The sequence below is a fragment of the Oncorhynchus mykiss genome, chromosome 17, assembly GCF_013265735.2.
Source record: "Oncorhynchus mykiss isolate Arlee chromosome 17, USDA_OmykA_1.1, whole genome shotgun sequence".
NCBI lineage: Eukaryota > Metazoa > Chordata > Actinopteri > Salmoniformes > Salmonidae > Oncorhynchus > Oncorhynchus mykiss.
The window spans coordinates 20173801-20189527 of NC_048581.1; the positions used below are offsets into that span (position 1 = coordinate 20173801).

General features: G+C 44.7%; 1 protein-coding gene across 1 annotated transcript in view; it reads left to right on the top strand.

Moving 5' to 3' along the window:
- The first annotated feature begins 246 nt into the window (after positions 1-246).
- Positions 247-15727, top strand: part of LOC110513948 (microtubule-associated serine/threonine-protein kinase 1) — an 82625-nt gene continuing 67144 nt past the window's right edge. The window contains exon 1 of the mRNA XM_036949265.1: positions 247-519. Coding sequence (XP_036805160.1) covers positions 481-519 — 39 coding nt within the window. The 5' untranslated portion in view covers positions 247-480. The remainder of the gene's footprint in view (positions 520-15727) is intronic.

Genomic DNA, 15727 nt, shown 5'->3' on the forward strand with positions numbered 1-15727 from the left:
AGGTGCACTACTTTTAACCTAAAGTACTTTCCATAATTGTTATGCTATTTCTGTCTATACATTTTAATTTAATGTGTGTGTTAGCCTACATTTTAAAAAGTGGGCTACAATTAAAATTCGACTAGCCTACTTCAGGCTCCTCTCTATAGTCCAATGTATTAAGGACATTAGGACATGCTGGTACCTTCAAGAACTTGCTTCATTAGCACTTGCTAGAGCAGCTGTTTGGGGTACAGGGCCAGATGTTAGTTGGGCGGAATGGGTTTTTGGTTTATGAGTTGAGCAGACTAGAGGCTTTGTCGCACCAGTGAAGAGGAGCGAGACGGGAGTGTTCTTGGCCAGTGTACCGCAGGCAGCCAGTGCCACGCGGGAACTCCATGCCCTGTACCGTACCCTGGAGACACCAGGCGACCACACTGGGGCCACGAGACCAGGTGACGCTACTCCAAAGCACGCGACTCGCATGTTCCCGCCACTGCCATGGATGACTCTGGAATCATTCGACGTCGGAGGCTCCAGGTGAGACTTTCTTGTTTCAAATATTTTGTCAAAAATTGGATCACGAAAAAAACAAACATTAAAGTGAGAGTCCTTAAAAGGAACAAAAACAAAGCGACTCCCTGCCTTTGTTTTGGTAAAACGTTTAGGGATGGGCCTTGAGAAATGTAGCTACTATCAAATTCATAACGTTAGATCTATCAAAGCAAAGGATGAACATCCATGATGTCAACATTAGAGTTTTAACCATGTTTTGAGGCTATACAGTGTTTGTTTACATTTATATTGTTTACAAACATTGGAGTAAAACAAGCCTATATTTTGGGTTCTGATGGTGTAGGCCCACAACAGTTGAACTAAACTCATGAGATAAATTATATTCTTCAATAATCAATTGGTATTATTAATTTATCTTTCCAAAAGTGGATGTAGCAACTAAGCTTTAAACTAGTAAAATAATATATTCAAAGGTACATAATATTTGACAAACAAATGAAAACAATCTATGTTCTAAATTGGCTAGCCTTAGCCCCTATGCCTAATGCAGGAGACTAATGGAATATCAAGTTACAATTTGATGCATTAGCTCATGCTGCATGACAGTAACTACTTTTTCCTAGGGGGATTATATTCACTTACTACAGGAAGCAAATCATGTCTAGTTAATCTCCCCCTCCTAGGTCCTGGGCCCCCTCCCTGCATGCAAATAGGGGGGCAGAACCCTGCTGGATGGGACCCTTCTGTCCCCTGTGACCATCAGGGATAATTCCACCAAGGCTGACATGGGCCATAGTACTAAAAACCTGATTAAACACCATAAAATGTTACAATGTTCTAGAAGGCATTTTCTTAGAAGTTTGAGCAGAGATGCTGAATTCTAGGAACAGCTTATGAATGTTCCTGTTATTCCATGAGGACTTTATGGCCTTTTCTTGTAAAAAAACAATCATCATGATAATCAGAATCTCTTTCGGGCAGCCATACACACAGAATGTATGCATTCAGACAAATAGTATATACACATACATACATATATATGCACACACACACACACACACACACACACACACACACACACACACACACACACACACACACACACACACACACACACACACACACACACACACACACACACACACACACTCCTCCACACACAAGCTCTCTCTCTCTCTCTCTCTCTCTCTCTCTCTCTCTCTCTCTCTTTCTCTCTCTCTCTCTAGACAGACAGACAGACAGACAGACATGCATTTGCAAGTCAAACCAGTACATATGATCATTAGCTCAATTGTCAATGGAGTGTGTGTGTGTGTGTGTGGATGTGTCTATTCGTGCATGCGTGTGTGTGTACACATTCATTCTTGTGTGAGTGTGTGTGTGTCTTGAGTGGAAACCCGTTCCCATTCAAGTCATCAATATCCACACACAAGCTAAATGCTAGTGGGAAATGTGAGGATGTGGTCCTCCTCTACTCTTAAAGCCCATTACCAGGCACTAGTAGACTAATGGTAGGACTAATGATATGACTAATGGTAGGACTAATGATAGGACATATGATAGGACTAACGATAGGACTAATAATAGGACTAATGGTAGGACTAATGGTAGGACTAATGGTAGGACTAATAATAGGACTAATGGTAGGACTAATAATAGGACTAATGGTAGGACTAATGATAGGACTAAATGTAGGACTAATGGTAGGACTAATAATAGGACTAATGGTAAGACTAGGCTAACAGCTCTTTGCACAGAGGGAAGGACAACCAAAACAGCCAAGGGGCCGTCACACACACACACACACACACACACACATACACACATAGAGGGCAGGGGCAGCTTCTGTTGGCTAGACCCCAGCCTCAGTAAAGTGGCTGGTAATTCCCCAGGCTGGCTCCACTTTCACTTGTCACTGCCAAAGGGTGTAGAGGGGGTGGGTGAAGCAAGAGAAGCAAGGGGTAGTCAGTGCCAGGGGACAAGGAGGGGGCAGAGGTCAAGGACTCAAACCCAGATAGACAGTGTAATGTGTGTGTGTGTGTGTGTGTGTATTCTCAACTCTAATCCTCTCCCTAGGCCACTTCCATAAGCCAGTATAACACAGGCATCTCTGTGTCTTTGCTTGCTTGTTTGTGTGTGTGGGTAAGTAATCACTAGGAGCGACGAAGACTCCTGTCAGGCTCCAGACCAAGGCCCTTCTACTCCGATTGCTCAGTTTGGCCGGGCTGCCAGCTCTAGGAAGAGTCTTGGTAGTTTCAAACTTCTTCCATTTAGGAATGAGGGAGGCCACTGTGTTCTTGGGAACCTTCAAGGCTGCAGAAATGTTTTGGTACCCTTCCCCAGATCTGTGCCTCGACACAATCCTGTCTCGGAGCTCTACGGATAATTCTTTCGACCTCATATCTTGTTTTTTGCTCTGACATGCACTGTTAGCTATGGGACCTTATATAGAGAGGTGTGTGCCTTTCCACTCAATTGAATTTAGCACAATTGGACTCCAATCAAGTTGTAGAAACATCTGAAAAATGATCAATGGAAACAGGATGCACCTGAGCTCAATTTCAAGTCTCATAGCAAAGGGTCTGAATACTCATGTTTTTGTTTTAATACATTTCTAAAAATGTCTAAAAACCTGTTTTCGCTTTGTCAGTATGGGGTATTTTGTGTAAATTGCTGAGGATTTAAAAAATGTTTTATCCATTTTAGATTAAGGCTGTCTGAACACTTTCTGGTGAATTTCCAGAATTATTCCGGAAATTTTGCATGGAAAGTTAAGCCCGGGAATTTTGAGATTTCTGCTTCAATTCATCAAAAAAGTTAGCTTATAACAGTGAACCTTTTTTTGTGGGATACACATAAGGCAATTCTAGGTCTTGTGGCATATTTTGGTTAAACTATCCCCAATTCAATGGAATTGCAACCCTCTGCATGCACAGTGCATTCTTTCATCACATGTACAGCTGTTTCTCAAGATCTTGCACACTAATGAGATGCTATTGAGCCCACACTACTACACTGTCTGAGCCAAGGACTACATGCTTTCTGGTAAGTTTTGATATCAATACTGGGTGGGGTGAATATACAGTGGGGAGAACAAGTATTTGATACACTGCCGATTTTGCAGGTTTTCCTACTTACAAAGCATGTAGAGGTCTGTCATTTTTATCATACGTACACTTCAACTGTGAGAGACGGAATCTATACACTGCCAAAATCCCTGCTGCAGTGTGTGCAAACCTGGTCAAGAACTACAGGATCTCTGTAATTGCAAACAAAGGTTTCTGTACCAAATATTAAGTTCTGCTTTTCTGATGTATCAAATACTTATGTCTGGCCGTATCACAGTCTGCCGATATGGACAGCCCCTTCAAGAGGATCCTCCTGGATGATGTATTTTGTGAGAGAGTGGTAAGCAGCGTGAAATTCCTGAAACCAATAGCAGTAGCCATTGCACAGATTGAGGGAGACAATGCCATCCTGTCTGATGTAAGAGAAGAAGAAATCCGTACTGCCCTGCCACTTCACTATTGCTGCATGCAGAGGTACCTGCAGTTCTGAAATACATCAAAAAGCGTGAAGACTTCTGCCTGAAGCCCAAACACGCCACAGCGTACATGTTGAACCCCAAGTATGCTGGCAAGAGCATCCTGTCTGGTGCAGAGATCAACAAGGCCTATGGTGTCATCACTACCGTGTCTCGCCACCTTGGCCTGGATGAGGGCAAGGTTCTTGGCAGTCCGGCGAAGTACACTTCCAAGCAAGGGCTTTGGGATGGAGATGCAACATGGCAGTCGTGCCAACATATCTCATCAGCCACCTGGTGGAAGGGACTTTGTGGATCTGAGGCTCTTTCCCTTGTTGCCTCCATCACCCTCCAAATCTCACCAACATCAGCCACCTCAGAGTGCAACTGGTCCTTGTTTGGGAACACACACACCAAAGCATGCAACAGGCTGACCAATACAAGGGTTGAAAAATTGGTGGCCATCCGGGCAAATTTATGGCTTTTTGAGCCTGACAACGATTCATCCTCAACAAGGTTGGAAAGTGACAGTGAAGATGAGGCCTCAGAGTCTGATGTTCAAGAGGTGGACATTAAGGAGGTCCAGGGAGAAGACATGGAAGCCTGAGAGGAAGACAACCAAAGCTTTAGTTTCTAGACTATCATTTTACAGATGTATGTTGAAAAAATTTTTGGGAGATGCGATGGATCATTGGGGATCATTCAATATTCCCTTTCTTTTGTTGTTCAGTGAAATCATCCATGTGAAGAGTCAACTAATTTTACCTTATCATAAGTAGACATAATTGCAGATGATTAAATCCTTCCAATAGAAATAAAAACAATTATTTAGTTACAAATTTAACTTTAATTAAAGTTTTATATTTCTGTCTCCATATGATATGGTAAATATATCCAATGCAAAAAACATCTACATTTAAATGGTATTAATATTCATTTGCATATATTTCCATTAATTCCCATATATTCCCGTTAATTTCACCTCTGAATATTCCCAAAAATGTGCAACCCTGTGTGTCAGTCAGTCAGTCATATTACGGTAATGACAATATGATCGTGTCAATATAGGTGACAGTGTTTCCTTTAAGACTGATTGACTCAGTAGCAGCAGCAGCAGTCACTCTTCTCACTACATCAGTTTTCATTATGGTAAACTGTATGTACTGTAGTTACAACCATGAGTGGGATGAAAGGTGGTCCAACTCTGTTCTGGGCAAGCTGCCAACTTTCAATTTCCTTAACAGGAAGGGATAAGAATTGGATCATTTGAGAGGAGAGAGGACGCAGCCAGTATACTACTGTCAGTCACTGACAAAAAAAAGAGGCTAAACTTGTAAGACATAGACTATCCAATACAAAAATTGATTGTTGAAGTTAAAAACCCTTTGTAATTAATTTGTAATTTCACTGTTGGGAATGTTGAAAGGAAACAGAATGGCTACTGTGCCTGGCTCTTGTTACTGAATTTTTTATCTGCTGTTTTTTTCTTATAGGATTCCTTTAGGTGTTAGTACCCTAAGATTATCATCAGACAGCTAAAGTTGTTCTGCAGGGGAGAAGAAAGTGCTAGCATAGTGATATTCTATTATATCAGGTAATGCTAATGTATTGGTTCTTGACTGTTACGGTGCGTGAATGAGGACCCAAAAGCGAATTAACGTAAACAGAACTTCTTTAATAACAAAACATAGGTAGGCTCAGATGGACCGGCAGATTCCGACAGGACAGGACAAGGTTGCAGCAAACATGACGATAGTCTGGTTCAGGCATGAAAAACACAAACAAGAATCCGACAAAGACAGGAACAAAAACAGAGAGAGATATAGAGGACTAATCAGAGGGAAAAAGGGAACAGGTGGGAAAAGGGGTGACGAGGTAGTTAGGAGGAGACAAGGAACAGCTGGGGGAGAGAGGGGGAGAAAAGGTAACCTAATAACGACCAGCAGAGGGAGACAGGGTGAAGGGAGAGGACAGAAACAAGACACAACATGACAATACATGACAGTACCCCCCCACTCACCGAGCGCCTCCTGGCGCACTCGAGGAGGAAACCTGGCGGCAACGGAGGAAATCATCGATCAGCGCACGGTCCAGCACGTCCCGAGAGGGAACCCAACTCCTCTCCTCAGGACCGTACCCCTCCCAATCTACTAGGTACTGATGACCACGGCCCCGAGGACGCATGTCCAAAATCCTACGGACCCTGTAGATGGGTGCGCCCTCAACAAGGATGGGGGGGGGGGGGGAAGACGAGCGGGGGCGCGAAGAACGGGCTTGACACAGGAGACATGGAAGACCGGGTGGACGCGACGAAGATATCGCGGAAGAAGAAGTCGCACTGCGACAGGATTAATGATCCGAGAAATACGGAACGGACCAATGAACCGCGGGGTCAACTTGCGAGAAGCGGTCTTAAGGGGAAGGTTCTGAGTGGAGAGCCAAACTCTCTGACCGCGACAATATCTAGGACTCTTAGTTCTACGCTTATTAGCAGCTCTCACAGTCTGCGCCCTATAACGGCAAAGTGCAGACCTGACCCTCTTCCAGGTGCGCTCGCAACGTTGGACAAAAGCCTGAGCGGAGGGGACGCTGGACTCGGCGAACTGAGATGAGAACAGCGGAGGCTGGTACCCGAGGCTACTCTGAAAAGGAGATAGCCCGGTCGCAGACGAAGGAAGCGAGTTGTGGGCGTATTCTGCCCAGGGGAGCTGTTCTGACCAAGACGCAGGGTTGCGAAAAGAAAGACTGCGTAAGATGCGACCAATAGTCTGATTGGCCCGTTCTGCTTGACCGTTAGACTGGGGGTGAAAGCCGGAAGAGAGACTGACGGAAGCCCCAATCAAACGGCAAAACTCCCTCCAAAATTGAGACGTGAATTGCGGACCTCTGTCCGAAACGACGTCTGACGGAAGGCCATGAATTCTGAAAACATTCTCGATGATGATTTGTGCCGTCTCTTTAGCAGAAGGAAGCTTAGCAAGGGGAATAAAATGAGCCGCCTTAGAGAACCTGTCGACAACCGTAAGAATAACAGTCTTCCCCGCTGACGAAGGCAGTCCGGTGACAAAATCTAAGGCGATGTGAGACCACGGTCGAGAGGGAATGGGAAGCGGCCTGAGACGGCCGGCAGGAGGGGAGTTACCGGACTTAGTCTGCGCGCAGACCGAACAAGCAGCCACGAAGCGACGCGTGTCATGCTCCCGGGTGGGCCACCAAAAACGCTGGCGAATGGAAGCAAGCGTACCCCGAACGCCAGGATGGCCGGCTAACTTGGCAGAGTGAGCCCACTGAAGAACGGCCAGACGAGTAGGAACGGGAACGAAAAGAAGGTTCCTAGGACAAGCGCGCGGCGACGGAGTTTGAGTGAGTGCTTGCTTTACCTGCCTCTCAATTCCCCAGACAGTCAACCCGACAACACGCCCCTCAGGGAGAATCCCCTCGGGGTCAGTGGAGGCTACTGAAGAACTGAAGAGACGAGATAAAGCATCAGGCTTGGTGTTCTTAGAGCCCGGACGATAAGAAATCACGAACTCGAAACGAGCGAAAAACAGCGCCCAGCGCGCCTGACGCGCATTAAGTCGTTTGGCAGAACGGATGTACTCAAGGTTCCTATGGTCAGTCCAAACGACAAAAGGAACGGTCGCCCCCTCCAACCACTGTCGCCATTCGCCTAGGGCTAAGCGGATGGCGAGCAGTTCGCGGTTTCCCACATCATAGTTACGTTCCGACGGCGACAGGCGATGAGAAAAATACGCGCAAGGGTGGACCTTGTCGTCAGAGAGGGAGCGCTGAGAAAGAATGGCTCCCACGCCCACCTCTGACGCGTCAACCTCGACAACGAACTGTCTAGTGACGTCAGGTGTAACAAGGATAGGTGCGGATGTAAAACGATTCTTGAGGAGATCAAAAGCTCCCTGGGCGGAAACGGACCACTTAAAGCACGTCTTGACAGAAGTAAGGGCTGTGAGAGGAGCTGCCACCTGACCGAAATTACGGATGAAACGACGATAGAAGTTCGCGAAGCCGAGAAAGCGCTGCAGCTCGACGCGTGACTTAGGGACGGGCCAATCAATGACAGCTTGGACCTTAGCGGGATCCATCTTAATGCCTTCAGCGGAAATAACAGAACCGAGAAATGTGACGGAGGAGGCATGAAAAGAGCACTTCTCAGCCTTCGCAAAAAGACAATTCTCTAAAAGGCGCTGGAGGACACGTCGAACGTGCTGAACATGAATCTGGAGTGACGGTGAAAAAATCAGGATATCGTCAAGGTAAACGAAAACAAAGATGTTCAGCATGTCTCTCAGGACATCATTGACTAATGCCTGAAAGACAGCTGGAGCGTTAGCGAGGCCGAAAGGAAGAACCCGGTATTCAAAGTGCCCTAACGGAGTGTTAAACGCCGTCTTCCACTCGTCCCCCTCCCTGATGCGCACGAGATGGTAAGCGTTACGAAGGTCCAACTTAGTGAAAAACCTGGCTCCCTGCAGGATCTCGAAGGCTGAAGACATAAGAGGAAGCGGATAACGATTCTTCACTGTTATGTCATTCAGCCCTCGATAATCTATGCAGGGGCGCAGGGACCCGTCCTTCTTCTTAACAAAAAAAAAACCCCGCTCCGGCGGGAGAGGAGGAGGGGACTATGGTACCGGCGGCAAGAGCTACAGACAAATAATCTTCGAGAGCCTTACGTTCGGGAGCCGACAGAGAGTATAGTCTACCCCGGGGGGGAGTGGTTCCCGGAAGGAGATCAATACTACAATCATACGACCGGTGTGGGGGAAGAGAGGTGGCCCTGGACCGACTGAACACCGTGCGCAGATCGTGATATTCCTCCGGCACCCCTGTCAAATCGCCAGGCTCCTCCTGTGAAGAAGAGACAGAGGAAACAGGAGGGATAGCAGACATTAAACATTTCACATGACAAGAGACGTTCCAGGAGAGGATAGAATTACTAGACCAATTAATGGAAGGATTATGACAAACTAGCCAGGGATGGCCCAAAACAACAGGTGTAAAAGGTGAACGAAAAATTAAAAAAGAAATGGTTTCGCTATGATTACCAGAAACAGTGAGGGTTAAAGGTAGCGTCTCACGCTGAATCCTGGGGAGAGGACTACCATCCAGGGCGAACAAGGCCGTGGACTCCCTTAACTGTCTGAGAGGAATGTCATGTTCCCGAGCCCAGGTCTCGTCCATAAAACAGCCCTCCGCCCCAGAGTCTATTAAGGCACTGCAGGAAGCTGACGAACCGGTCCAGCGTAGATGGACCGACAAGGTAGTGCAGGATCTTGAAGGAGAGACAGGAGTAGTAGCGCTCACCAGTAGCCCTCCGCTTACTGATGAGCTCTGGCTTTTACTGGACATGAAGTGACAAAATGACCAGCAGAACCGCAATAGAGACAGAGGCGGTTGGTGATTCTCCGTTCCCTCTCCTTAGTCGAGATGCGGATACCTCCCAGCTGCATAGGCTCAGCACCCGAGCCGGCAGAGGAAGATGGTAGTGATGCGGTGAGGGGGGCAACGGAGAACGTGAGCTCCTTTCCACGAGCTCGGTGACGAAGATCAACCCGTCGCTCAATGCGAATAGCGAGTTCAATCAAGGAATCCACGCTGGAAGGAACCTCCCGGGAGAGAATCTCATCCTTTACCTCTGCGCGGAGACCCTCCAGAAAACGAGCGAGCAAAGCCGGCTCGTTCCAGCCACTGGAGGCAGCAAGAGTGCGAAACTCAATAGAGTAGTCTGTTATGGATCGATTACCTTGACATAGGGAAGACAGGGCCCTGGAAGCCTCCTCCCCAAAAACAGATCGATCAAAAACCCGTATCATCTCCTCCTTAAAGTCCTGATACTGGTTAGTACACTCAGCCCTTGCCTCCCAGATTGCCGTGCCCCACTCACGAGCCCGTCCAGTAAGGAGAGATATGACGTAGGCGACACGAGCAGTGCTCCTGGAGTAAGTGTTGGGCTGGAGAGAAAACACAATATCACACTGGGTGAGGAACGAGCGGCATTCAGTGGGCTCCCCAGAGTAACACGGCGGGTTATTGATTCTGGGCTCCGGAGATTCGAAAGCCCTGGAAGTGGCCGGTGGATCGAGGCGGAGATGGTGAACCTGTTCTGTGAGGTTGGAGACTTGGGTGGCCAGGGTCTCAACGGCATGTCGAGCAGCAGACAATTCCTGCTCGTGTCTGCCTAGCATCGCTCCCTGGATCTCGACGGCTGAGTGGAGAGGATCCGAAGTCGCTGGGTCCATTCTTGGTCGGATTCTTCTGTTACGGTGCGTGAATGAGGACCCAAAAGCGAATTAACGTAAACAGAACTTCTTTAATAACAAAACATAGGTAGGCTCAGATGGACCGGCAGATTCCGACAGGACAGGACAAGGTTGCAGCAAACATGACGATAGTCTGGTTCAGGCATGAAAAACACAAACAAGAATCCGACAAAGACAGGAACAAAAACAGAGAGAGATATAGAGGACTAATCAGAGGGAAAAAGGGAACAGGTGGGAAAAGGGGTGACGAGGTAGTTAGGAGGAGACAAGGAACAGCTGGGGGAGAGAGGGGGAGAAAAGGTAACCTAATAACGACCAGCAGAGGGAGACAGGGTGAAGGGAGAGGACAGAAACAAGACACAACATGACAATACATGACATTGACAGTGTCAGAGAGACTTGTGCTACATGAATTCACGCCCACATTCACGTTGCGACCCAAATGGCACTCTATTTGCTATATGGTACACTACGAGCCCTGGTCAAATGTGGTGCACGATGTAGGGAATAGGGTGCCATTTGAAACACAGACATAGTCTAATCTTTTCCACTAAAGGTCATTAAAGATACTTGTACAATTGAGCTGTTAGAATATTAAGCTGAGAAACAGGGATGACATTCACAAAATCAAGGAACTGTAACTGGCTACATTTATTTGAGTGTTTTATTTGAGTGCATATTACTACTGAAAAATGTTTTGTTTTTTTGTCAAACTCTGAAATGACAAATGGCACCCAATTCCTTATATAGCATACTTATTTTGACCGGGGCCATAGTGTAATCTTTTCTGCCAGCAAAGAACTCTTAGTTTCAGAGCCCCAGCGTACCAACTACAGAGAAACTTTATGATTATGTCCATGTTTATTTCAAAGTGTTGGCAGTTGGCATTTTACTGAAAAGGGGTTCTTTCTTTTCAAACACACCTCTCTCTCTCTGTGGGTAATTATGAGCTAAAGAAATGTTGAGGAATTAAATGCTGTACGAGTTGCGATACCTTTTGGGATTGTCTCAGCTGAGAAGTGAATCTGTTTTGGATGGTGTGTTTCATCTTATGAAAGAACAGAGCGACTGAGGGGGGAACTCACAGAAAGGACTCGCACTTAACCGCTAATGACAAATAATAGCATGGAGGTCCACATGCATAATTGAGTGAGAGAGCCTGAGAGGGGTGTGGGGAGATGTATGTGTGTACACTACAGTGTATGTCTGTGCGTGTGTGTATTTGTGTACACTACAGGGTGTGCGTGTGCGTGTCTGTACCTGTGTACACTAAAGTGTGTGTGTATGTGTGTACACTACAGTGTTTGTGTGGGTGTGTGTGTTCATTGATTAACATGAGGAAAGGCTGAAATGCAGAGACACAGGAGGTCTGTCATTGTGACGGGGTTCTTATCCACTATCAGGAAATCAGGAAATGGCTCCTCACAGTTAGGCATTCCCATGATGACTCACTGAATTCATGCAATGTTGCTCCAGTTTCAACAGTTTAACCCATGAAATATCCAGTTAATGTACTGTACTACCAATACATGTAGTTATGTTCTTCTATTTGCTAATACATTTAGTTCTACAGTAGTTGATGTTATTTTGCCCATGTTTGTTAGACATGACTGAATATATTACTAGGGTCTAGTGGTCTGTGTTCTGTATTGTCCATTCTAACATTTGTCCAGGGTGCTTGTATGACCTGTATGACAGCACACACAATCAGGGTACTGCCAATAAGTGCGTCCCAAATGTCACCCTTTCCCTATAAAGTGCACTACTTTTGACCAGAACCCTATGGGCCCTGGTCAAAAGTAGTGCACTAAATAAGGAATAGGGTGCAATTTGGGACGGTACCCAAATTCATGGGAGATTTCACAGATACACTATAAAAGTGGGAGGTTTAATTGATGATTGACTTCATATAGAGGGAGCTTCCTAATCCTATGTTTCACTTCCTAGCCGTTACTGAATATGTGCCCTTCCTAGACATTACTTAATATGTTGCATGTTATCCTTCCTAGCCATTACTTAATATGTTGCATGTTATCCTTCCTAGCCATTACTTAATATGTTGCCATGTTGTCCTTCCTAGCCATTACTTAATATGTTGCCATGTTATCCTTCCAATCCATTGCTTTAGGTTGACATGTTGTCCTTCCTAGCCATTACTTAATGTTGCCATGTTGTCCTTCCTAGCCATTACTTAATATGTTCCCATGTTGTCCTTCCTAGCCATTACTTAATATGTTGCCATGTTATCCTTCCTAGCCATTACTTAATATGTTCCCATGTTATCCTTCCTAGCCATTACTTAATATGTTCCCATGTTATCCTTCCTAGCCATTACTTAATATGTTGCCATGTTATCCTTCCTAGCCATTACTTAATATGTTGCCATGTTATCCTTCCTAGCCATTACTTAATATGCTCCCATGTTGTCCTTCCCAGCCATTACTTAATGTTGCCATGTTGTCCTTCCTAGCCATTACTTAATGTTGCCATGTTATCCTTCCTAGCCATTACTTAATATGTTGCCATGTTATCCTTCCTAGCCATTACTTAATATGCTCCCATGTTGTCCTTCCTAGCCATTACTTAATATGTTGCCATGTTATCCTTCCTAGCCATTACTTAATATGTTGCCATGTTATCCTTCCTAGCCATTACTTAATATGTTGCCATGTTATCCTTCCTAGCCATTACTTAATATGCTCCCATGTTGTCCTTCCTAGCCATTACTTAATATGTTCCCATGTTGTCCTTCCTAGCCATTACTTAATATGTTCCCATGTTGTCCTTCCTAGCCATTACTTAATATGTTGCCATGTTATCCTTCCTAGCCATTACTTAATATGTGCCCTTCCTAGCCATTACTTAATATGTTGCCATGTTGTCCTTCCTAGCCATTACTTAATATGTTGCCATGTTGTCCATCCTAGCCATTACTTAATATGTGCCCTTCCTAGCCATTACTTAATATGTTGCCATGTTATCCTTCCTAGCCATTACTTAATATGTTCCCATGTTGTCCTTCCTAGCCATTACTTAATATGTGCCCTTCCTAGCCATTACTTAATATGTTGCCATGTTGTCCTTCCTAGCCATTACTTAATATGTTGCCATGTTGTCCATCCTAGCCATTACTTAATATGTTGCCATGTTATCCTTCCTAGCCATTACTTAATATGTTGCCATGTTATCCTTCCTAGCCATTACTTAATATGTTGCCATGTTGTCCTTCCTAGCCATTACTTAATATGTTGCCATGTTATCCTTCCTAGCCATTACTTAATATGTTGCCATGTTATCCTTCCTAGCCATTACTTAATATGTGTCCTTCCTAGCCATTACTTAATATGTTCCCATGTTGTCCTTCCTAGCCATTACTTAATATGTGCCCTTCCTAGCCATTACTTAATATGTTGCCATGTTGTCCTTCCTAGCCATTACTTAATATGTTGCCATGTTGTCCATCCTAGCCATTACTTAATATGTGCCCTTCCTAGCCATTACTTAATATGTTCCCATGTTGTCCTTCCTAGCCATTACTTAATATGTTGCCATGTTATCCTTCCTAGCCATTACTTAATATGTTGCCATGTTATCCTTCCTAGCCATTACTTAATATGTTCCCATGTTGTCCTTCCTAGCCATTACTTAATATGTTGTCATGTTGTCCTTCCTAGCCATTACTTAATATGTTGCCATGTTATCCTTCCTAGCCATTACTTAATATGTTCCCATGTTGTCCTTCCTAGCCATTACTTAATATGTGCCCTTCCTAGCCATTACTTAATATGTTGCCATGTTGTCCTTCCTAGCCATTACTTAATATGTTGCCATGTTGTCCATCCTAGCCATTACTTAATATGTTGCCATGTTATCCTTCCTAGCCATTACTTAATATGTTGCCATGTTATCCTTCCTAGCCATTACTTAATATGTTCCCATGTTGTCCTTCCTAGCCATTACTTAATATGTGCCCTTCCTAGCCATTACTTAATATGTTGCCATGTTGTCCATCCTAGCCATTACTTAAATGTTGCCATGTTATCCTTCCTAGCCATTACTTAATATGTTGCCATGTTGTCCATCCTAGCCATTACTTAATATGTTGCATGTTGTCCTTCCTAGCCATTACTTAATATGTTGCCATGTTGTCCTTCCTAGCCATTACTTAATATGTTGCCATGTTATCCTTCCTAGCCATTACTTAATATGTTGCCATGTTATCCTTCCTAGCCATTACTTAATGTTGCCATGTTGTCCTTCCTAGCCATTACTTAATATGTTGCCATGTTGTCCATCCTAGCCATTACTTAATATGTTGCCATGTTGTCCTTCCTAGTCAAGTTAGATTATGTCAGTGTGTCCTTCCTTTGTTTGCTGCTGTCCTTCTTTTCCTTTTCTTACAGCTGAGCTTTTCTTTCGTATTCTCTTCATCCATTCCTTTATACATTCTCTCCATTCAACAGACCTGAGAGATCTCAAGGTTGATACTGTAGTCAAGGTGGATTTCAAAGGCCTATGGTAACACACACACATGCACACACACATACACAAACACATGCATGCACTCATACACACACAAATGTTCCCCCCCATCCATTAGTCCTGCTCCAAGGTGCCACGCAGAGCTCCATTTTAGTCACATCAGTTTAGGTCACTTCCTGTCTGTGGCCTTGATGATGTAACATATCCCAGAGAGAACGAAGAAGGTGAATGATGTCACTTTCCTTTGAGAGAAGTGGAGTGTTCTGATACTCTAGCCCCATCCCCCAGTCCCCACCCTGTCTATTCCTTTGTTGACTGTCCCCTCATGGATTTAAAAGCTTTAGAATAGGTATAAGAGATCATGCTTATAGCATCATACAGATATCGGATCTTAATTTGATCAACCTGTTTAAAAAATGCTTATGAAGTTTGGAATTTCCACTTAGAAATTTCAGGCTTGATTTTCCCTCATGAAAAAATATCAAAAATGTACATGAATTATAATCCACATAATAATTCACTTTTCATGTTGCTGATGGATTATTTTGCTTCTGTAGCGAACTGGCTGAAATTAAGATCCTACATCTGTATATAGCTGACGCTGATCCAATGCTATCAGATGTTAGAGGGCAAGTCAACAAGGGCAAAGAGACGAGACATGGATTGGAGATTCAGAAGGGAGTGAGAATGTTCCCTAGCTGGGTCTATGTCATCACAGGAGGCTGCTGAGGGGAGGACGGCTCATAATAATGGCTGGAATGGAGTCAATGGAATTTTATCAACCACATGGAAACGATGTGTTTGATGCTATTACATTTATTCTGTTTTAGCCATTACTATGAGCCCGTACTCGCAAATAAAGGTGCAACCAGCCACCTGTGGTCTGTATACACTGTAGTTCGTCTGTTGTCTCCACAACCACACTTCCTCCCTAATGCACACTAGTCTG